General features: G+C 37.3%; 1 protein-coding gene across 1 annotated transcript in view; it reads left to right on the forward strand.

Annotated features, from left to right (window-relative positions):
- Myh15 (myosin heavy chain 15) overlaps positions 1-25,399 on the forward strand; it is a 131,152-nt gene that overhangs the window by 89,093 nt on the left and 16,660 nt on the right. The window contains 8 exon segments of the mRNA XM_053743448.1: positions 13,389-13,440; positions 13,442-13,588; positions 18,633-18,712; positions 18,715-18,858; positions 18,861-18,941; positions 21,222-21,346; positions 24,207-24,279; positions 24,282-24,321. Of these exon segments, the coding sequence (XP_053599423.1) occupies positions 13,389-13,440; positions 13,442-13,588; positions 18,633-18,712; positions 18,715-18,858; positions 18,861-18,941; positions 21,222-21,346; positions 24,207-24,279; positions 24,282-24,321 (742 nt within the window).

Genomic DNA, 25,399 nt, shown 5'->3' on the forward strand with positions numbered 1-25,399 from the left:
CACTGTGAAAATTGGCAAGACCAAAGGATTATTAGGGCTATCCATATTGTCTAGTAGGCATGACTTCTTTACAACTTCTGCATCAAATGAGCATTGTTGCTAATTTTTAGTGAAGACCCTACCTTATTTTTACACTCAGTGAAAGTCATAATCTGTACAATGGCCTACATGATTAGACTCCCCTTATATCTCTGGCCACTAGTACTACTTGCTGCTTCTCTCATTCTGCCTTAGCCACACTGAACTCTTTGCTATGCCTTGAACATACCTGGCTCACTCCCACCTGGGAGTCTGGGTCTAGCAATTTCATCTGCCCGAACTACTTTATTAATTCTGCAAAGTTTCAGAGATGGAGTTTAATCAGATGAACATCTGAGGCAAGTCAGAATAATTCCTTTGAGAAGGTGCCATTTGAGCACTGTCAACCCATTTGCTACTTGTGCTTCTTTTTTATAATATTTTGCATACAAAATGGTTGTTTGAACCAATTAGATAGTTTCCATCTACTTGAATATAAACTACATGAGGTCAGGGCTCTTTATTTTGTTCATTGGTGTATGCCTATAATCTAGAACATTGCCCAGCACTTACTGGTTCTTCATATACATTTGGTAAACTAGAAATAGTAAAATGTCCCATGCCTTATTCTTTACTATAAACCACTATTGATATACTTTTCCAATCTTTTTCATTTTGTTTTTACTTTATTGTAAGCTTTTTTATATCATGCTTATTTAGTCATTTTTAATGGCTGCTCCCCATCCTTTAAATAGATGGACTATAGTTTATTTACCTTGCCCTGTAACTTGACTTTCTCTGCTATGAAGAGCATGTGGCTTCATGTTTGTCTGTAATTAGAATTATTTTAGTAGCATATTTCCAGAGATGGAATTCCTAGGTCAATGGAAATAAACAGTGAGTTATTGACACTTGGAGGCACACATGATTGAATACAAAATGAAGACAATTCAAGTTGTGTAACATTGTTCTGACACTGGACACATCTTTTCTGTATGCTAACTCTAAAGTCAAGGTAAAATTAAAATGAGTTAGAAAAATTAAAAACTTAGAAATCTAGAAGAGGAAAGTATTTGGGATTCAAGCCAGAATACTGAATAGAACCCTTCTTCTGTTATCAACAGGAAGTGTGACACTTGGTCTCAGTTTGATCTTCTGTACCATTGAGGATGTGGTGTGTGACTCCACAGTCCAGAAACAAAGCCAGAGTACATTTGTATATCTGGGCCTGAAGAAAGTTTTGTACAAAACTTGTTTTAATAGGCATTGCCTGCTTCCTCCTAGTTATTGGCATTAATTTTCTACTCACTTTTTTGATGAGGAAATTGGTGGGTAAGTGAGTGAAATGAAAGTGGGTGTGAGATGTAATTCTACTTAGGATGCAGGACCTTTTTCTTGCTTCCTTTAATTCTTATCTTTACCTTTTGGCTTTTGTATAAATTAAATTTTAAGCATGAACTTACCCAAGCTCCCCCTCTCCTCATGGGTTCATGTTCCAGACTTTAATATTTACTACTTTTCTGCTGTTATTACTAAAGTCTCTTTCTCATGCCCTGTCATCTTATCATACCCTGCTTCTAAAGGAGACCAGTAGTACATGCCATTGATTTAGCCATGTTAAGTATGTACTTGTTCTGTGATACAAATGATTCATTGATCTCAATATTCTAATGGATTTGCATTTCTTCAGAATTCTTTTAAATATGATGTTTCACTCAAAGATTCTTAAAGTTTGGTCCACAGATCCCCCAGGGTCCTCAATACCTTTTGAGGGTCTATGAGGATAGGATTATTTTATTTTAACACTTAGATGCTATTTGCTTTTAAATCCTTTCCCCCCTTGTATTTATAGTGCAAATGCATTGACAATTTAAATTTCTCTAGTATTATTACAAATCCAACCAGTAGTACCATACTGCACTATTAATTATTGTATTCATTAATATGTACTCAAAGTTTAAAAAGAATGGCCTTAATAAAGCAGTACAAATTAATTATATTACATCTCAACCCTGAGTATATGTCTTTTTAATATTCTGTGTGACAAAACAAGTCTGCATTAAGAACTTCTGTTTCATACTGAAGTAAGATGTGTGATTTAATCTGAGCTGAGCTAGTGGCTTTATTCAGGGAATATCACTTTAACTTGGAAGAACAATTGACAAACTGTTTATTCAGACTTACATATTTGGCAGATATTTTCTCAAAAATGAACAAAGCAAGCCTGTCATGTTGAGAAAAACAACTGACAGCATTTGTTGCCAATAAAATAGGAACTTTTAGGTAAAAAATAGATTTTAGGAAGCATGAATATGCCATCATGAGCTTGAGTTCTTAAAGACTTTTTTGATGAGATCAGTGGTGATGTTAACCAATATGATTTTTTTTTAAATATTGTGTGATATTGTGATTTATGAAAAGAGATACTGTAGTTCTTTTTTATCCGTGGGGAAGACATTCTAAGACCCCTAGTGGATGCCTCACACCATACAGAGACCTATGTATATGTATATATGGTAGACAAAGGGATGATTTGTGTCCCAGGTGAGACAGAGTGGCAGTGAGAAATTTCATCACTGTGTTCAGCATGGTGCACCATGGGAAACTTATGAATTGTTTATTTCTAGAATTTTCCACATAGTGCTTTCTAACTATAGTTGACGTTGGGTAACTAAACTCATCTCAGAAAGTAAATCCAAGGATAAGAAGAACTTGTGTGTGTGTGTCTGTCTGTCTGTCTGTCTGTGTGTGTTTAGTCTTTGTTTCCCTATACATAGACCTTAAATCCCTTGAAATCTCTGATGTATTAATGTCTTTTCTATGCTAATGCAGTGGCTAAGAGAAAGAGTTTGTAGGTTGTGCTGGTCACTAAGTAGACTAAGGCATGATTAAAGAGTTGGAACATTTTTTCCCACCCCAAATGCTAGGGTGGGGAGAAGTGCTAAAAAGTTGAGTTGATTACCAATGGCCAATTAAATCAATCATGCCTACATAGTGAAGCTTCTGTAATAACCCAAAACAACTGGGTTCCAGAGTTTCCTCTTTGCTGTATATGTTCCTAAATGGTGGCTCTTCTGGAGAGGGCATAAAAGCTCTGTTCCTTCCCACACACCCTGCCCTGTGCATATCTTTCCTCTGTTTTCATCTGTATCTTTGGTAATACCCTTTATAATCTCAAATGTAAGTAATGTATTTTCCTGAGTTCTATGAGCTGCTCTAGCAAATTAATTAAACCTGAAGAGAGGGTCATGGGAACCCTGATTTATAGCCAGTCAGTCACCCAGGGGCGCTTTGCCAGAGGCACATCCCCAGCCTTTTTTTATATTTTATTTAGTGACCAGAGTAAAAATATTCACTGATAGAACTGGATTACATATTGCAATTAACCTTTAAGAAACTTTCATTTATTGGGTTTCTGGTGTGGTGTCAAATGCTTGTCACAATCATCTAAAGAGACTACAAAAATACATTCCCTTTTGGAACTAGGTACTATGGGAGGCTGAATTTTCTTTATATACATCAAATAAATCAATATATTGCAGTAGATATGATACAAAAGTAGATATGAGACTCTAACTGTCTTTCATTAAGCCAGAGAGTTAAATATCTATCAATCTATCTATCTATCTATATATATATACATACACATATATATGTATGTATATATATAAAACAGTGTGAAACAAAAATATGGTTTGGGAATAATAGTTTTTCCTAAATTTTTTGTTTATATTAACATATTAGCATGTTTGTACTATTTTAAAGTAAATTAATAATTTTTTTAGAAAAAACGAATATTATGAAAATGGATTTTTTGTCATTGTTTTTGTTTTAACACTGTCATTCCTTTATTCAGAACACAGTTGCTTGGAAGTATTAACTTCAAAGTTTTCAAAGATTGATTCTTGATTAATTAAACATCCTGTAGACGTACTGCCACATAAAAAGCATTAAAATAGAATCTAGAACTACAAAATATAAAACCTACCCTTACTTATTTGTATAAAAATACCACCCACAAATCTAAATAAGTCTGAAAAGTTATCTGAGGCTCTAAGTATTGTTTGCAAGGTAAAGAACTCTAATTTGGATTGCACAAATTGTAAGAAAGCCAATATATAGATTTCATTAAAAAATAAGTACTTTTAAATCTGGCACTGTATGCAATGAGAACTCTTAGAACCTGAAGCAGGGCACTTCATTTGTTAAAATTAGGAGAGAAGTGTTACTCTTCTGGTGATTCAGTCCCCCCACTAAATTTATCTCAAGTATTTTATTTCAGTCAATTTTGCAACATTTCAGTTTCTCCACAGATAACGTCATAATTTTTACTTTAAAATGTCAAGTCATAAATTTTAAACCAAAAAGCAGCAGCAGTACTTGCTATACTCAGTAATTTAAATGTGTCCCAGTATAGAATCATGATTTCAATTAATCCTCTGACGCTAACTTTTAAAAAAACTTACAAATATTCAGAACAAGGGGAAAATTTTTTAGATAGTCTAGATTTAAAAAGTAACTGCCTTGAACATGGAGCCTCCATGACAAAATTGGAAATGTTGTTATCTGCTCATTGTATTTTATTTAGTAGCCAAATAAGGAAATGTGCTTATACCAAATATTTTCGTATTTTTAATGGACACCCACTTTGAAACATAAATCTTAACTTTAATATTTAGTTTCAAATATTTTTCCAACTGCCTAGTATGCTCCAATTAAATTCTATATCAGGTCATCTGTTAAGACTGTAAGAAGAATAAGTAAAGATTCTACTGAGAAAAATTATAAATACTTCAGAGAGCTGGTACCCAAATCACTTGGAAAGCCATCTTAAAAACTTGAACATATGTTAACAGGTAATTGTTCTGAATTTTGAGGAACTTCAAAAGCCTCCCCTGCTGATTTTCTGTCTTCATCCCATAAGTAGTCTTACTGTGGTCAACCAAGAAAGATTGACAGAAAGCAGAGCTTGTTACATGGAATTGTATTGGCAACAATATTCATATCTCAGAAGATATTCAGTTTCTTCCACTTAGCTTGTTTAAAACCAGACAGGTCTGAAAAGGTGGTTGAGGCATAAGACTACAGATTTTCCTGGGTGTCCACGAGTTTCCCAATTTTCTTTTGGGATAAAGGGAGGGGAATGAAATGAAAAGAAGAAACGGAAGGAGAATCTTATCAGTCATCACATAATCCAGGAGCTGTATTTCTGAATAGAATCTTTACTGTTCTGCTTCTGCTTTCCAGAATACTAAGTGACAAATAGCCACTTCAGTACCCTTAGCCAGAACAAAGTCATTGTCCTCACGTTAAACATCTCTGGATCACCTCTAAAAAATATCAACTTATCATTCAAGAAACTATTATCATTTTGTATTTCAGCTGACTGTAGTTTTAGTTAATTTATACATAATTTAGGATTGAAGTGCACCAAACAACCCTTTTGTAAAAGTGATCAGATTTTCATTGTGGGCTAAAAATGACTATTATAGTGAGACTGAGTTAGAAAAATTAGAATTCTAAGTAAATGGGGAATTTCACAGTGGGGTTCAATGAAAATTTTTCCCTACACACACTATGATCATTCATAAATTAGTGAGTCTTATCTGGAATGTTAAGCAAAAACAAAAACAAAAACAAAACCAGTAAAATCACACTTTTGCTACAAAAAGTTACACATTATCTTCTGTAGTGGTAACTATTATACATGAAGAAATAAAGATGTGATTGCTTTATTGCACACCCAGGAACATCAGGGGATCTGAGCTTAGAGTGATCTAAGAATATCTAATAATTTTCTTCCTCTCTGTCATCTTTAGCATTTTGTTTTCTCCTCTTCACCCCAAAATGTTCTCCATCTTCCTCATTCTCTTCTCCATCTTCCACATAGCCATCACTATCATCTTCTTCCTGAATTTCTTCTTTTGTTAAATCTGAGAGGCACACCACCTCTCCTCCAGTTCTGAGCCTGTTTGATCTTCAACCTCCTCATCTTCCTCTTCTTCCTTCTGCTCCTCTTCCTCATATTCTTCAGGTGGGCCAGTTTTGTCGTCTTCTTCATCTCCTTTGTCTTCCTCTCCATCCTCCTACTCCTCATTTTCAGAGTTTGTGCTTCATTATTCTCCCGATCGAATCCATTTAAGCATGTGATTTGCTGTTGCAGTGCAAGCATACTTTCTCTGTAATCTTCTCTGACAGTTAAACAACTCAAGACTTTTTAAATGTTAAAAATCTGAAAAGTTTCCAACGCACTGAGATTTTGATTTTGTTTCCACTCAGATTGAGGTAGATAAAATTTGAACATTTCTCTGCCTATACTTCCAAGTCTCCAAAAATTAGATTGCCACTAAGTTCTAATTTTCTGAAGTTTGTTTAAGGTGGATCTAGTTCCATGTAGCTATACTCAGAAATTTTACTTCCTTAAAACTATCATTCAGACCTTTAATTTCTACATGATCATAGACAATTATCAAGGACTAACTGTGAAAACGTTTTAATAACCAAAGCAGGTTGTGAAAATAAATGCCCTCAAATAAGCATTCTCCACCTGAGAATTCACTCAAAGTATCATTTATATAAAATATGTATTTAAAGAGAATGAATAGTCTTTATTTTCTATAGGCATGGAAGTAATTTGGAATAAGATTCTGAAAAAATTAATGCATTTATTGTTTCATTGGTTTGGTTTTCTTTCCTATTTTAATAATACGAAATACATAATTTATATGGGGAAAATAAAATTTAACATTTATTGGCCTGTTTTAAATTTGAATTTAAATTTACTTTTGATCATAAAAACAAAAATTGTACATATTAATTGGGATACCATGTGATATGTTAATATATATCTATGTTGTGTAACATATAACAGGTTAAATATATCTATCTCCACAAATAGTTTTCATTTCTTATGAGAACATTCAAAATCCTTTCTTGTAAGTTTTTGAAATATACAGTACATTATTGTTATCTATAATCATTTTGTGTAAGACCACACCAGAACTTCTTACTCCTATCTAACTACAATTTAGTACCCATTGAACAAACTGTCCTCATGCTTTCTCCCTCTCTACTCCCCGTAGCCTCTGGTAACTACCATTCTACTCTCAACTTCTCATTTCTGTTGTGGGGCATTTTGGGGGTTCTTTTTTGTTCTGTTCTGTTTTGTTTTTTTGTGCTAGGGATGGAACTCAGGGCCTTACCCTGCTTGGCAAGCATTCTACCACTGAGTTACATCTCCCGTCCTGTACTCTTAACTTCTACTAGATAAACTTCTTTATTTTCCACATAAGAGGGCTACAATAAATGTGTGAATGCAGATGTCTCTTCAATACATGGATTTCATTTTCTTTCGCTATGTACCCACTTGTAGGATGCCTGGATCTTATGATAGTTCTGTTTCTAATGTTTTGAGGAGCCGCCCTACTGTTGTCGCCAGTAGCATATGGGGTTCCCTTTTCTTTGCATTCTCATTAGCACTTTTTATCTTTAAGTCTTTTTGATAATAATCATTTTTACTAGGGTGAGGCAACATGTTACTGTGGTTTAGATTTGCATTTCCCTGGCAGTCAATGATGTTGAAAATTTTTTCATAAACCTATTGCCATTTGTTTATCTTCTTTTTAGAAATGTCTATTTAGGTTTATTACCCATTTTTTAACCAGGATACTTGATGTTTTTGCTATTGAGTTTTTTAGTTCCTTAAATCCTTGTAACAAATCTAAGGCCCAGACCTACTTCATTCTCCTTCCCTCAAGTAGGAGGCACCTTTCTCTAAACTATTTGGAGTTCAGGGAGAGATAACATGGATAACACCTGTATTTTTCAATGCTTTTTTTAAAAATTTTTTATTACACTAAAACTGTGGCCTCTCACCTGGCCTACATAGCTCTTGTGAAAGTAGACTGGTATGTGAATAGTTATTGAAATTGGCATTTGAAATTTTGTTTTAATTTTAATATATTGTCTATTAATATGAAATAATCTTTGAGAACTTTAATAATTTTTAAGAATATAAAGAAATATAAAAAAGTTTATGAACTGCTGCTTTAACTCAAATAGATCCTTCCTTATAATGTTGAAAACTTCAGAACTTGATAGTAGCAAGAGAGGTAGAAGTAAAAAATAAAAAAAAAAAAATGGGGACTTTTGTTGTTATATTCATTGTACTATAAGAATAATTACTTTTTCCAAGTTTTGGCTTAGCTTTTAATACCATTTCTAATAATCATGGTATTTCTACCCTATAATTAATAAACTAGGTCATGCAAAGAGGTAGAATGTGCTAGAATTTTCCCTTCTCATGGTCACATTTCCAGTAGGAAATGACTATCTTATTCATTTAGCAATTCAGTCAACAAAATGCATTCGCAATCACTTTTCATTAGTGATGCTTTATTCCATCATGCTCTACCATAATTTAGATCTGCAATGTGTCCCATAGGCCCATGTGTTGAAAGATTGGTCCCCAGCTTGACACCATTTGAAGATGTTAAAAACATTAAGAAATATGATCTATTGGGAGGTCTTGAGGTCATTGGGGCCATGCCTTTAAAGGGGATTGTGGGATTTTAATACCTTCTTCCTCTTCTCTTTCACTTCCTAGCCATGAGGTGAGCAATTTCACTCTGCCACATGATCCCACCATGATTTACTGCCTCACTGAAAGCAATGGGCCAACTCATGATGGACTGAACCCTCTAAAACTATGAACCAAAATAAATCTTTTCCCTGTGTGATTATCTCAGGTACTTTTTATAGTAATAGAAAACTGAGTAACCCATTAGCTTTGTTTACAAATGAAGCAAAAATATTATAATTATCTAAAAATTATGTAGACATAAGTTGGGAGAGCCACATATAATAAGTAAAGGAGTATGACATAGAAGAAAGTATAAAGGGTAAGAACTTCATTTGAATCTATATCCACCAATTACTAGCTATGATTATTTCTGTCTCACATTTAAGTGAGTTTTCCTGTTTCTTCCTCTACAAAATGACTAATATAATACTTTCATTACCAAAAAGTTATGAGAATTAACCTAGATAATATACATAAAGTACCTAGAGCATAGAAAGTTTCTCAATAACAGTAGCTAATATCTGTTATTGACTCATACTAGTAAAACATTAGTTCTGTTTTCAGGGTTCTTGTGTGTCCTTAGAAGACTTATTGCCATGGTGTTGCTGATAATAGAACTCTTAGACTCTTCCTAAATATCAGACAAATGTGGGCAGAAGTCATTTTGTGTGTCCTTAAAGTCAATAAGTCAAGTAGAGGTGACAATCTCTTAATTTATTTTGTGAAATCTTTCTGTATTGAGTTCCTAAAGAGGCTTGAAGAAAAGGAGTCTCTGATAAACCAAATTACCAGGGAAAAGAGCAACTTTGATCATAAATTGAAGAACTAAGAGGACAGTTAGACTAGGAGATCAGGGTAACTTTATTTTTCAACATTGACTATGATTTTAAAAATAGTGTTCAAATGCTTTTAATTCCAGCTGCTTGGGAAGCTGAGGCAGGAGGATTGTGAATTCAAAACCAGTCTCCACAACTTAGCGAGACCCTGTCTCTAAATAAAATATTTAAAAGAACTGGAGATGTAGCTCAGTGGTAGAACACCTCTGGGTTGTTACCAGTACCCTACGCCCCAAAAAAAGATGATGAGAAAGTACTATATAAGTAATGGGGAAAAACCCATGTTGGACCTTGTAAGTACTAGGAAGAATGTTGATGATTAAAATATCTTCCTCAGTGATTAAAATCACTATATAGTTTATCAGATTTAGAGTAAGCAAAGTATGTGGTTCCATTTTGCATTATTAACTGAACAGAATGTCAGTAAATCTCTATGGATTTGATTCTGAATTGCTCACCAAAAAGTAGAATTCAACAGAAGACTAGAATGAAAAATGTGGAGCTGAGTTCTCAATATTATTTTACTTTTGAGTTATAGAAATAAGTCTTTTCTGCCTATGGAATAAATAATGTTAGTGACTGGCCAAAGGAAAGTAACTCTTCAGGGTGAAAGCAAATTGAAAAGACAAAAGATGAGTTCCTCAAGTTCTGATGTTGAAGTCTAATTCTTAGTTCATCGTCAGGGTATCTTGTTACTATGACACCAGAGTACCTCACTTGTACATGATCTTACTAAAAGGCATATGCTCTGAGGGTGGAGGTAGTTGAATGTTTGTTAGTATATTGTTAGTTTTTCATCATTATGATCAAAATACCTTTGTTAGATTTTCACCACTGTGATCAAAATAGCTAATAAGAGCAACATGGAAGAGGAAAAAAAATATTTTGGCTCAGAGTTTTATACAGTTCATGATTGACTCCAAGGTAGAAACATCATGGTTGTAGGAAATAGTAGAGGAAAGCTGCTCAGTTTCTGGTGCAGGGACATCTGGAATTCCATCCAGTGCTTGACAAAGATCCTCTGGAGGATGTTTGCAGAGGCTCATCCTAAAAGGAATTGCCGGATGTTTTGCTCCGGAGCATGGTATTTTTTCTGCTGTGTTTTTCTGATAATATATTACTCATTTCAGTTTGAACGGATTGCTTAAGGGGACGAGGGGAATACAACAAAAATTCCAGAAAATATTACCTACAATCTGAAAAACAATGGGTCTTTACCACTAACAAAATTAAAAATAATTTTGCAACCGTGTAATGAGTCCCTGAAAGTCTCTGGAGAAAATAGTTACAGATCTGCCTTTGTCTCCAACAGGCTGGTTAAATTCTAATGATGGTGGTGGGGTAAAAGAATAAGGTTTCACAACATTCCTTCCTTCCTACAAAGAATAGGTCACCCCTATAATAAACGTTGGTGCACAATGCCCTGTTCTGGAAAAAAAGAGCTACATAAGACAAGGTAATTTATTCAGTAAAAAAAACTTGGCCACGAGAACCACTGCAACTGCTGCCCTCCTGTAGCCCTTAACTCAGCAATTTCGATATTAACCAGATGGACCTAGTAGAGATGGTCACATGAGATTACTTGTCTATCGCTTTAACCACGAGAATAATAAGAATAGTCTTAGGTCACATAGAGTTTAGATATTAAGGAAATAAACATTGTATTAGCTCATCAACGTAGTTAGATATTCTTAAAACAATTGTGATTAGGTAAGGATAATCTGTAAGGTTACTGTTTTCTCATAATCTTTCTGTTCCTTGTTAAAACAATTTCTGCCTATGCTTTGGAAACTTCTTTAATATTAACCACAAGACTGCCATTATAGCCTGAAGAAAAATGTATATAAACCCAGCCCTCCCCAGAATAAAGTGGGATTGATTGCACCAGAACTAGAGTCTGTGTCTTTCATTCTCCATCCATCGCCGAGGCTGTCTCCCCGTGCCCCGTTTACCTGTGTGGAACCCATGGACTCCTGCTAGGGCTGGACCCTGGCATTCTGGCAGCTGGGAAGCTAAGAGATTGACAAAGGAGAAACTAGGGACAAGATATAGCACCAAAGGGCATGCTTCCAGTGACTATCTCCAGCCACACCCACCTGTCTACAGTTATCACCTTGTAGTTCATTCAAATTATTAATCCATCAAATGGATTAATTCATGGATGAGGTCAAAGTTTACATATTCCATCATTGCCTCAAAGTCCCACTTCAGAACCTAGCTGCATGGGGGAACTGAGCTTCCAACACGTGAGCTTTATGGAGGACATTTTACATACAAACCATAATAATTATTATACAATTTTCTTCCCTCGTCCTACTTAATTTCTGTATCATATCTAAGTTTTGAAATTATGACCACTGTTTATGCATCAGACATTGTTCTATATACTTCTCTCCTGTTATCTCACTTTGTATGAAGCAGGTAGAATCATATTGTACAGGAAGAAACCAAGGTTCTAAGAAGACAACCTGATGAAGGTCACACAGCTAGAGAGGCAATGTGAAGGAATTTGCATAGTGAAATGGCTTGATTGATATTTTAGAGAATCTTCTGGCTGCCTTCACAGTGGCTTCTGATTGGTCTACAAAGCCACCTTGATCAGGCTCCAGGCTCCTCCTGTGAACTTACCTCACACATCTGCTTCCCTCATTACTCCCCTCCAGTTGCCCTGGCTTCCTGTCTGCCTTTATAATTCATACCTTAGAATTGTTGTAACTGCTGTTCCCATTGCTATTCCCTCTCCCAAGTTCTTTGGGGAATAGTGAGAACAAACATTATAGAACATGTTCTTGTTTTTTTTTTTTTTAACTATTAAAAATAGTTTTAATGAATATTTATTAGTTTGTTTACATGTTGATTTTGTGTATGCTCTTAAACCTTTTGATTCCTAGGGCAAAGACTTTGTCTTTATCTCCTTTACTTCTATAATACTCATGCCTAAAATAGGTACTCAGAAAAGACATGTTAAGGAAGAGAAGTCATAATTTTAATCCAAGTTTATCTGATTCCAAATCCTGTGTCCTGCTCAGACTCAACTTGTATTAATGCTTCTCATTCACTGCCCAAGGCTATCTGATTGAGGGTGCCATTAACTAAGCTTTGTGCTTAGAGCTGCAGCTGCCTAAAATGATTCTGCTTTTAATTTGCAAAATGAACCCATGAAGATTGGTCAAGTCCCTGTTCTTCCTACTACATGAGGTTACCTACTAGGAATAATGCTGCTTGGTTGACCAGATAATTTAAGTGACAGAAATGTTCATTAAACTCAGCAGGAGATACTACTGTATTACAGGTAGTTATCTAAATTTAAATATATATATTAATTAAAATAAAATTAAAGATTCAGTTTTGACTAACCATGTTCTGGGCACAGTCTCAGTATTGAATAGCTACATGTGGCTACTGGTTGTCATCCTGAATAATGTACACATAAAACATTTTGATACCATAGGAAGCTTTGTTGGGCAGCATGATTTTAAAGTGATGATAGATGAAGTTTTCAGAGGTTTCCATGTGAAGTTAAAGAGGTTTCCTCATTCACAGAATGAAAAGACTAGTCAGAATCACAGTAGTTCTTTGTGATTCAAACAAGATCTGAATCTTACATATTACCTAAAACAAATCTTATTGCCTAAATGATAATGAGTATTCTCCTTGCTACCTTTGTGTTCTCCATTACTTCCAGGACTTCACGCCTGTCCATCACTGAAGCCCACATAGTTGGACTGCCATTTCCCTAGATGGAACTCTTCCATGATTTAACGGCAAATTTGTTACTCTCTATCCTTTTTCCTCTTATCCCAAATTTCACCCCTGGTATTATCTTCTGAGGTTGAAGTTCTACTTGAATTGTGGCAGGTTGTTATTAATTTTATCTTTAAAAAAATTATGTCGCCTCCAAGAATTTTCTTGTTAATGATGGTGGTGCCTTTTTTAAACCTATGTCCCTCTAGTCTCAAGTCCCTTGGCCCATGTGCTACGAACTAGGCATGACTGTGACCTTCTGCAAGGAAGAACCAGAGGTCACAGCTGAACTGCACTGGACCCTATCCAAAGACAATGCTAAAGTGGTCTTTGGACCACTTTTGGACCAGTGGAGAAAGAATTATGAACATGATGTCACCCAGAGAACTGAAGAGTTGGAGGATGCTAAGTGAATAGGGCAGGACTATCCTTCACCTGGGGCTGGTCACACATAGGAGTCTGAGAATAATGATTGTGTCTTCAAGGTCTCATGGTATATTTAGCAAATTCTTGCAGAGTGCATGAGCAAGCCCAAGACCAAAGGTGAATCATCACTGCTGGCAAGAAGCACATACTCTAGAGGGGCTAAAAAGTATTTTTAAAATGGTAGAGACTATTGAGAAGTCCAGGAAAGAAAGAAGTCTCTTTCTAGAGGTATAAGTAAAATCTTTATTGAAGATATATCTTTGAACTGTGGTCTGAAAACTGGGATATCACTTAAAATATTACATTTTACTTGGAACACCTAAATAATTGAGTGTGTGTGTGTGTATGAATACAAATATATATTCATTCATTATAGTTGTGTCTCTGGTGTATGACTTATAGACTAACAAGTGCATCTCTGTGAAAATGGGCAGGGATAGTTAGAAACATATTAGCATCTATCAGCCTGACTTATGGGACAGAGGTTGCTTTGAAAAGAAGTTATCCCCAGGTCACCCCTAACATTAGAATATCAATTTCATAGCCAATGCCATGAAGAGGTTTTAAAAGTTCCTCTCAGGAGCTATAGAAGTTTGGAGCCTAGTTAAATGAAGACCCAGTACCAGGGTACAGTACTGAAACGTTTTGCTTAGAGGTTGAGAGACTGTGTATATTTGAAAGAAAGCATTAAACTAACCTCGGCTTATAATCATTAAGGATTTACTGAAAAGGATGTGTCCCTGGTCTGGTAGCTTGGCAAAGATCCAGTGCAGATCAATACATTTCTTTTTAACTTCAACCAGAAATAATGTTTTTTTCCATCTTCACCTAAATCGTTGAACCGCATTACTGTGTAGTTACAGAACAACTGCTGTGTTCTGTCCCAGAAGGGGGACCAAGTGATCCATCTCTGTATCTGCAGTAACTTAAAAAGGGTTTTGGAATGATAGATACTAAAAATACTTGTGGTAGGTATTTTACAAAAACCCTGGACCCCAGAAAAATGGGGCTTTGAACTGATAGGCCTCCTTATATTAAATCTATCATTTGCTTCTAAAGTAAATTTTATTTTTCTTCTAACGATTGAAGATTTCAAGTTGAAGTGCCACCTGTCATTCTATTTAATGGTCTCTTTGGGGAAGGCTATGATCATTAATCTGGATTGTCAACTTGATTGGATTATGAGATGTTTAGGATTAAGATGTGTCCACAAGGGACACATCCAGAGATGACTGGCATGTGGGGCAGCAAACTGAGAAAAGACCCCCAACCTGAATGTGGGCATCACAGTTTAATAGATTTTGGGTCCCAGATGGAACAAAAAGCAGAAGGAGGAGGAATCTGAAGTCAATATAAGCTCCATTCTTGAGTGGGTGTGTTGATTGCTGCTGCCATTATCTGAGGATGTTGGACTCCAGCTCCTTCTCTCTTTCAGTATGGACTCTGAACAGTGATTCTCCAGGAACTGCCTGGGACTTTAGTCTTGGACTTGGGCTGTATTACTGGCCCCTCTTGTTCTGAGGCTACAGCTTCTTGCACTCAGCAGTTACTGGTTCCTCCGGCTCTTTGGTGTGCAGCCAGCCATATGGGATAATCCAGCTTCTAATGATGAAGACCATCTACTAAATCCCTCTTTTTATAATCATACATATAAATATTCTATGGTTCTGTTCCTCTAGAGAAACCTTACTAATCTGCATACATATAGTATACAATGGCTTCCAAAAGAGAGGAAATATGGGGCATAAAAAAGGGGGATGGGACCAAAGCAAGACCAAAACTAAGCAGGGCAAATATTAAGTTCCTTAACTCCATGTTCAGCATCTGTGGCATGTGGTGGGGAGATGTGGTCCCAAAAGGACTTGGGCAGACCCACTTCTATGGCCCTATTGGTTATAACCCACATGGCCTCTCTCCTGACCTGACTCTGTTCACAGACTGCAGATTTTTTTGGCAGATAGTCCACATTTCTCTTACTTCTACAAGTCTCCATTGAAGCATTGGCTTCATTGTCACAATTTCATACATCATCCTCTTGGGTTGCCCAAAGGGATTCTGACTCTGCTACTCTTTGCCTGAACCACCAGGCCTTCCTTTGAAATCTCAGTGGAAGCCTTCATGACCCCTTAACTCCAGCATCCTGCATTCTTGCAGAACCAGCACTATGTGGAAGACGCCAAGGTCTGCTACCAGCTCAAGTAGTAGCTGGGCCTCCTTGGACCATGGCTGCAGCAACCTCTTAGTGCTCAAGCAGCTAAGTGTGCCCCCTCAAAAACTCATATATTAGCCAATGGGGCAATGTTCAGAGGTGAAAAGATTGGGTTATGAAAGGTGTAACCTCATCAGTGGAATAATCCATTTGATGGATTAATGATTTGAAGGGATTACCGGGTTGTAATTATAGGCAGGTGGGTGTGTCTGGAGGAAGTAAGTCACAGGGGCCATGCCCTTGGACTGTATCTTGTCCCTGACTCCTCATGCTCTCTCTAACATTCTACTTCCTGAATGTTGTGAGCTGGGCAACTTTTTTGGGCCACGTCCTCCTCTCCTATGTTCTGTCTCACCTCAGGTCCAGTCAACCAACCGTGGATTGAGACCTCTGAAACTGTGAGACTAAAATAAACCTTTCCAACTGTAGGTTTTTCTTGTTATTTGGTCACTGCAATTAATAGCTGACTAACACAGGTGGGTAGAAAAGAAGAAAAGAATATAGACTACTTTATGGCCACATGAATTTGTTCACACTAGTTTTGTAGGATGTGACAAGTAAAGAAAAATAATAGGAACCATGGTAATATCTGAAGATCCTTTTGATTTAAAAATTATTTGAACATCAAATATATAAAACTTTACCTCTAAATCACTTCAGAGAGGTAGGCAGCTACAAATATATCTAGGGTCCTGTGCTTTTTGATTTGGAAAGTTGACCATCTGCCTGCTTTGCTTTCCAACATAAGTTTCAAATCATTTAGTTTAGCAGAATCAAGTTCACCTAAGATCCAATTATTGCTTTGCTTATTTTTTTTGAACTGGAGTTCGAAGTTCTCTATGAATAAGAATTTGCTTTCTTACTTTCTCATATCCATTTACATTTGCTAGGCAACTAAGTAGGTGCTTATAATTAGTAAGTTAAACAGCTAAATAGGTAGCTGTTGCTAAATGTAATTTAAAATTATCAGTAATATAAAGGTGACCTATTTCTTTATTTTTTTCCTGGAATTTCCCAGTTTTAACATTGAAAATCTCATGTCCTAAGTCCCTCAGCATGGTTGATCACCCAAAATAAACTACTCTTTTCTGGGTACTAATCAAGTATTTCTAAAGTAGTTACAATGAATGTAATTATTTTATAAGACTCGTGTTTTAGGTTGGATAAAGTATCAGAATTTCCTCTTAGGAAAGATGAAGGAAAAGTGAAGTGACATGGTTAGAAATCAGTGAGCAAAGAGTTTTGCTTGAGCCAAGAGCCTTCCTGAATGCTGAGTGAGACTGGGTTTTGTAGGATTCCACCCAAAAAAGAGGTGCTTTATTACCACACTGCTCTATTGGATTCTGTGATGGTTAATGTTGGTCTTTAACTTGACTGGAATGAGAGATGCCTAGAAAACTGATAAAGCACACAAACACACTTTTGGCTGTATCTCTGGGGATGGTTTCCAGAACATTTGGCAGGTGGGTCTGAGGACTGAGAGAAAAAGACCCACACTGAATGTGGGTGGTTTGGCCCAAATGGACTGGGGGCCAGATGGAACAAAACACAGAAGAAAAGGGAAGCTCCCACGTGCTGGACTCTTCTTGGGTTGAAGTGTTGCTTTGTTTGCTTGCTAGCTTTCATTTGCTACCATCATCTCCAGACCTGAGATTACAGATTCTTCAACCTTTGTACATGGACTTGTACCAGATACTCTCCAGGGGCATCTAGGCTTTCAGTGTTAGGTTGGGACTATATCCTCATTAGTCCCTTTTGTTCTGAGATTTGCAGCTTCTTGGACTGAGCAGCTACTGGTTTCCTTAGCTACCCAGCCTGCTGATGACTACTGTGGAGTTGTTCAGTCTCTGATCATGTAAGCCAGTCTAATAAATCCTCTCTCATATATACATTCTACTGTTTCCATTACTCTGGAGAACTCTGACTAATACAGACTAGTTGTGTGGTGCATGTTGATTCATGGGGACCTTTTTCAGTTTAATAACTGTGGAGCAGGAAAGCTTTGGCATAAACAGTTCCTTTCATCTAAGAAATGTAATAAGAGAGTAAGAATGGGACAGCCAGCAACCCTGCAGGAGATGTAAGCAAGAGAACACATTTTATTCATTAAGAATTCCTGAGTGCTGTGTAATGGGAGTGATGGAGGAGGTACTTTAATAAACCACTCCATCACAAAGGATGCTGGAAGAACACAGATTAAAGGGCCCCACAAGAGCACTGGGACATGTTACATGGGCATCATGATGGGTGGGTCTGAAATGTATATAAATCTGGGCACAGGAGCTAATGTGTAGAAGACATTAAGAGAGAAGAGAGAATTGTGTCATGTTTAGAGTCACATAAGTAGAGGAGAGGGCGAGAGAATGAGCAGGAGAGCACAGTGTTCCTTGGGAGCAACACAGCCCAGGAGCTCCTTAGAGACTAAACGTGCCTGATTTGTACATAGCCTACTACTGGGAAGGGGTTTGGAATGATCTTATTTCCTCATTTCTTATGAAATTGTCAATAAATTCTGTATTGCTTATTCAATTTTAGGGTAAGTAAATATTTATAGGAATTCAAAGAGATCCTGAGTTCCAAGTCCAGGTTGCAAAGAAAGGAGGAAAGTAAAATCCATGCGGACACAGGAGCCAGAGGGTAGTCAGTCGACAGCTGGGTTCTGTAGGTAGAAGGAGCTGCTTTTACTTCACTCTATTAAGCCAGCCTCTGAGGCCATCCCATTTGGTACCTGAGCACTGTCTTTAAACCTGGACAGACTTGATGAGCTCTGTGAAAGCTGATGCCTCAGATGCCCTATGGCCCTATCTTCCCTTCTCAGGAAGAAGCTGGCAATCAGCTTACAGGAGGCTGCTGAAGCCATACAGGTGGTCAATGCCAAGAATGCCTCCCTGAAAAGAGCCAGCACCAACTGCTGCTTGAGCTGGATATGACCTCTCTGAGCTTGGGAAGGCCTGCTCTGCAGTAGGCCCTTGTTGACTGGAAGTAGAGGCACGAGGAGTCCCAGGCATTACTGAATGCCTCTCAGAAAGAGGCCCGAGCTCTCAGCATGAGATCCTCAAGCTCAAGTACACTTGTGAAGGGAGCACTGAGGGCCAGGAGACATTGAGGGAAAACAAGAACCTGCAAGGTGCTCTCAGCTGGCTTTGCAACCCAAGCAAGAACTGGGAGCCTGGGGAGAGGCCTGGCTATAGGGCAAGGCTGCCTTCTGTGGGTACAGAGCCTTGGCATTTCCATATCCCATTCATGTTCTGATTTTTTAAGATTTAGTTCTCCATTGTGAAAAAAATTTTTTCTATAGGTGTTATTTACCTGAAATTAATTATAAAAGTAAAACTAGTTTTATGCATTTAGCATAAAACTTCCTTTCTATGCTATAATGGAAACAACTCTCAAGAATTTCTTGACAGTCATAGCCTTACATAGATTTTTCCATGTATAGATCCATTTGTGTATCTTTTACCCAGATTAAAAATTGTTCCACACCTTTTATGTAGCGGTATATTTTGTAATTTAATAAATATTTCTATAGCCCATGCTGTGTGTTTTTCATATAGCATTCATTATTGAAGTATTAGTAGAGTCTTGGTGTTAGTTTCATCTGTAAAATGCTATTATATTGAGTCACATAAGTAAGGTTAAGAAACTTGTGTGACTTCGCAGTAGATAAGTAGCAGATCTGGGATTTGAGCCAGCTGGGCTCCAAGGTGGACATAACTATGCTGTCTTCCATGTAACTTGTAGTTCATTATATGCCTAAGCATGGAGACCTGCCACATGCTTTAAAAAGCTAGATAGTGTTTCATATAAGGAAGACCAATACTTATTTAACCTATTCACTTTAGGCCTGATTTCTGCATAATTATAAATAATTATGAATTATACATGTATATGCACATATTTTTACACAAAATATTTCAGTAGAATAAACTCCTAGAAAAGAAATTGCTGGGCTAAATAAATAAATTTAGAAATTTTAACATGCAGCCAATTTACCCCACTACCAATAGCATAACAACCCCAAGATTCCCTGGAAGCAGGTTTCTTACTACAGCTTTCTGTGTGAACTTCTACAGTACACAATCACTGACTGGCCATTGAGGGGTGTTCAAATAGTGGATAGTAAACTTCAGTGACATCCACACTTGGAGGGTTTGTTGTAACACAGATGACTGGGAACAACCCAGAATTTCTGATTCAGTAGGTCTGAAATTGGGCCTATGAATTTGCATTTCTAATAAATTCCTAGGTAAGGGCTATACCAGCTGGTTTGGGGACCACGTTTGGTCTGGGGTAGACCTTGGAGTTTGGGCTCTTCTCAAGAGTTCTTCAAGTGATTCTAAAGTGTAGTCAGAAGTGAGAAAAAACTGAGTTTTCTCTGGGGAACCCTTCTTTGGAGAGGACTTATTAGAAAAGGATTAAAATTCATATGTGAATTCTTATCTAATGTATTGTTTTGTACTTCTTAAAAAAACTTCTGACATATCTCAGCAGGCCTGGTGGTACATACCTGTAATCCCAGCTGCTCAGGAGGCTGAGGCTGGAGGATCACAGTATCAAGGCCAACCTGGACAACTCAGTGAGACTCTGTCTTCAAATAAAATAAAAAGCACTGGGGATGTATCTCAGTGATAGAGCACTAGCATATACAAGGCCCTGGGTTCAATCCCCAGTACAGGAAAAAACAAATTGACATATCTTACCAATCCCAGATCTCAGAACCTGAACAGGTAAGCTCTTGGACTCTCCACTCTTCTGTATTAGATAATCTCCCAACATACAAGGCCTACACTATACTATGTCAGTATCAGGTGGCAGAGGTTTTGTGACTTCTGGAAGCCTCTGTCACAGGCTGTGTTCCTAAGAGGATAGCCAAAACTGTCAGGTACTTGAGTTGAAGTCACTGTCTCCCCTGAGCCCCTTGTGTTCATCTAGCCTATCTGAGGCCATGCCTTGGCTGCTGGCAGACAGTGACCCACCTTATGCTTTGTCTTGTCCCAGAGTTAAGTGGTGGCTTACACTGTGTTGACAGATAAGCACTTGCACTGGAAGTGTAGGAAATCCAGGTCTGTGTCTGAGAGTACTTCCAGGTAGACTCTAAACGACTCTAACACGCAGAACCACCATGTAGGGTGCACAGGTTGTCCAATTCCCTGACTCCAAGATTCACCATCTTCCCCAGTTGTTGACAACTTCCTGGCAGATGGCAAAAGAATATATAGACAAAGGAATGCCTTTTTCTAATTGTAACAGAGATCCCCTGTGAGTTAATGGTGGTTCTGCTCTCAAGTTTCCAAAGGACTGTATGAACATGGCCCCAGCAGGCCTCTAGGAGTGTTACAATGTGCTTGATATCGTGGGTCTGAGATTGAGCCCTCTCACCAACTTTCCTATTCTTCCCTCTCTCCAGAACAGATTTCTAGCCTGACAAACCAGGACAGAAAAGGGACCCAGACTTTCACTGAAATGCAAAATGTCAAGAAACTGATTGGATAAGAGAAGATGAAACCCAGGTGACACTGTAAGAAAACACAGGTTGATCTCCAGGGAAAGGAGGTTTCCCCCACTGGGCAAAGGAGAAAATCTGCAACCATATCATGACACTGGTTTAACTGATTACTACATGCTGGGCACCACGCCAAATGTTTGATATGTAAGTTTTAGGTAATCACCCCTAAAAACTATTGTTCCCATTTACAAAGGAGGAAAATGAGGCCCAGAGATCAGGATGAACACTAGTGAACACAAATTTCCTGACTGTAGTGACTAGAGGAAACATGGCTATCTCATTCACCAGTTTATCCCCAGTGCCCGTACCCTCACTACTCAAAATGGACCAGCGGCATGGGCACCACCCAGGAGCTTGTTGGAAATTCAGCATCTCAAGCTGCTTCCCAGCTCCACTGAATGAGAATCTGCATTTTAACTTGATCCCTCGATGTTTCCTATGCAGGTTAACGTTGGGGAAGCACTGGCCTAGAACCCTGCTGGCCTATAGGAAGAGCTCAACAAGTAATCACCCAAAGATGAAAGAATAAATATCCTCATAGCTGCACCACTTTTAAGTGGAGTCATTCAAAGACAATTTCCCTTCAAAAAAGACCTTCGGTTTTTCAAATGAAATTCCAAGTGATGTTCTTAGACATGTGCTTCTGAAATCTCACCTGTGTGCAGATTGTTTGATAGAATGTGTTCAGTGTTATCAATTCAAAGTTCAGAAAAAGTCTCTGGCTTTATCCCTGACTGTATGTTAGAGGTGGGAATAGTCACTAAGACCTTTTTCCAAAGAATTTGTTGCATGAAAAAGGAAGTTGTCCTGTCATAGTCATTAGGTGTATAAAAACACTAAAGGACCTCTTTTCCCTTAATGGATTTTTGTCAACTTGACTCAACCTTCTGAATAAACACAAGGCCACTAGTATACAGTCCCTAACTAGGTACAGTGGCACATGCATATAATCCTAGTGAGACCCTGTCTCTAACTAGAAAGGAATGGGGGTGTAGCTCAGTGGTAGATCACTTGCCTAACATGCTCAAGGCCCTGGGTTGAATCCTGGGGGTGAGGTTAAAAAAAAAAAAAAAATATATATATATATATATATATATAATCTCAATATCCCTACCTGGCATACCCACCAGTAGAGAGAATGATTTTTGAAAGGTTTGGCAGTAAATCAGTCGATTTTGGGAAGGGGACTTTTGGAAGACATGGTAATAGAAAATTAGACCTAAAGGATTGCACTGGACAAGCATTGTTTGTTAAAACTTACCACTACAATTCTGTAAAAAAGCTGCAAGGCAGAAGACGGGGAGTCCGCATTATCCTTTATGAAGAGTTTTCAAGTGCACAGCTCTTGACACAGCTCTTGCTCTTTTATGCACAAATGTAGCCCAAGGTCTTCTGAATTTTATATAGAATCCCTTAAAGTGGCAGCATGGTGTCTAATAGCAAGTCTGGTTCTTGTACGGTTGACAGGTTTAGTTTCATCTAGTTGTTGTCTTTGGCTCTCTGCATCCTGTTTGAAGCTACCATCATATCTGAAAAGAAGTAAATGTTATGGTATAAATTTAAACATTATAACCAGACAATGAGAAATATGTTTGGAAGAGGCGATTTTAGTCCTAGGTAACATAGAGGCATCTTTGTATATTGAATCAACCAGGACCCAGGATATAATGTCATCAGAGGTGATGACATTAAGGCCACAGTGCTCATCCCATTTAGTACCACTAGATGGCAGTGTGTGCTATTAGCCTTTTCTCAAGTTGTATCTTCAGCCACATCATAAATACTTCATCAATTTGGACTTGTATTTGTGGCTTTTCTTGGTTGAGCATTTATGAGAAACATTATCAGTCCTTCTTTCAAGGCCATAAAACTCAAATTATCACAGGTCACCTTCTCTATAAAGATTCACTTTCCCAGAGCATTCTAGAGGGTTAGAAGTGAAAGTTTCCTCCTGAAGGAGCTATACCATTCCCTTAGAGGAAGTTGCTATCCAAGCATTTTGGTTTCTTTTCTGTTGAAGGTAGTGTTCAAAGAACAGCAAAGGAGGTCTCATTAAAATGTCTAGGCAATTTTACTTTTTAATTTTGATGGTATGTGTGAATCATTCCTCAGAGCCGAGAGTTCTGTGAATCTGCCCTCAGAACTGTCCAGAGTTAACTGACCAATAGATCATCATGCTTATGTCCTTATATAACATCAATATGCTCCATGTGTGTGTTATTTCTTCTTCCTTTATATGCATTTTATCTCTGGAATAGACTTTTAAAGATTTCATCAAACTTACACTGTTAAAATTGAATCGCCTTTATAACATTCCTGGAAACAATTCCCTGACCTATTGAACAGTCAAAGGCTCAGAGGATCTCCCTATGTGTCAAAGCAATCCATTTGTAGTAATAGTACTTATTAAGGTAATAATGGCTCACACTTAGTGTTATGTATCAAGTACATCCTAAATTCTTTTATTTGTCCTTTAGATGACAATATCTGGGCACCATTCTGTTTCTTGCTCTCTGAACCCCCTCAACTTCCATCCTTCTGAGATGTCAGAATTAAAAGATTTCAGATAGTAGTTTTGTCCCAACTTTGATACTTTTATTGATTCACCCCAACGATGGGATGTTAGAAAAAGTCAAGAGTAATAAATGTAAGCATATAAATATGTTACAGACAAGATTGAAAATTTCTATTTTAAAAAATTGCCTTAGAATTCTTGCTCTTGAGCTACAATTGAAAGACCTTAGAATGTCAAAGCTGCTGGTGAAACGACAAAGTAGTCATTCATCTTTCATCTCACCCCATTTCCAGATACCTGATTTGAACCTATATTTCTCTCAGTAACTTTTGTCCAAAATAATACATTTAATTTTTAAAAATTTATTCCAGGGACCTCTGGAAAATAATATGGAAAGAAAGATTCTTCATTTCCAGTGTGAACTCATGGAAGCTAAAGCAGAATTTGAAAGTTTTCAGAGAAAGAGGAAGAAATAGAAAGTTTTAGGTATCTAAGATAATTTCGAAAAAATAATAGTTATGTATTTCAGAATCCTTGAATGAACAGGACTCACTGTATTTGGTTGCTTTTCTGACCTCTTTTGGGACATTACCCAAGAGACTAACACTGCAAGAGAATCTTCTATTAAATGCACCATTATTAACACAAAGGAATACCTTTATATTTTTTATGTTTATTTTTAAGCAGTGTCTGCTCTCAGATGTGACTCAGGATAACACATTAAAAAAAGTGTATGTATAAGAACCATGTATACTGTCTGGGTCTCCCTGTGTCAAGTCTCTTTCTTGGGCATTCCAGAAACTGACTGAAAATGCTGAACCATGGATAAAAGGACTAAAAAGTTGGGTGCTGTACATTAAGATTAAAATGAGAGCAGAGTGAGATTTTCACATACCCCTGCCTGTACACTTAGCCGTTTGGTGAGCACAGAGCCCAAAGCTAAGAGGCTTATTGAATCTCTGTTGAAACAGCTGAGTCTTAATAGGAAACTGAATTAGATGGGACTCGGGCATTGCTAGATCTTTCCTTAACTTCCTCATAACAAGCTGATGACTTTAGACATTCCATTTCTTAGCTTCTTGTGGAAGTTAGGGAATAAGGAAGCTCCCACGTGTTATAGAGGTGGTAAGGAAGATCAGCAACCTGGTGTTGGCAAAGCATTGCACACACTATGGATCAAAGGCACAATTATAAACATGTGGAATTAATGATGATTATATTATCTATCTGATCTGTTCCTTAAGTCAAAGTCATATGTCAGCAAAGAAAATCACTAGTCAGAGGTTCACCTGGAAATTTGCTTTCAATGTGTTTGATAAAAAAAAAAAAAAAAAAAATTAAATTCCGTTAACATGTTCAATTGAACATAGTCTATTTTCTGCCCAAACTCCCATGGGGTCCATGTTTAATGAGGATGTCAGGCCAAACTTGGCCCTCTCTGAGCTTTGAGTTATCTTTGTTCTCACTCACTGGCATTTTCCTTCAGAGAACTGACTATAGTGAGAAATTTTGGTCCACTTAAGAGACTCTGAGTCGGTGTCTAAAAGAATTTTTTTGATGAAGG

This window comes from Sciurus carolinensis, chromosome 9 (assembly GCF_902686445.1).
Source record: "Sciurus carolinensis chromosome 9, mSciCar1.2, whole genome shotgun sequence".
Taxonomy (NCBI): Eukaryota; Metazoa; Chordata; class Mammalia; order Rodentia; family Sciuridae; genus Sciurus; species Sciurus carolinensis.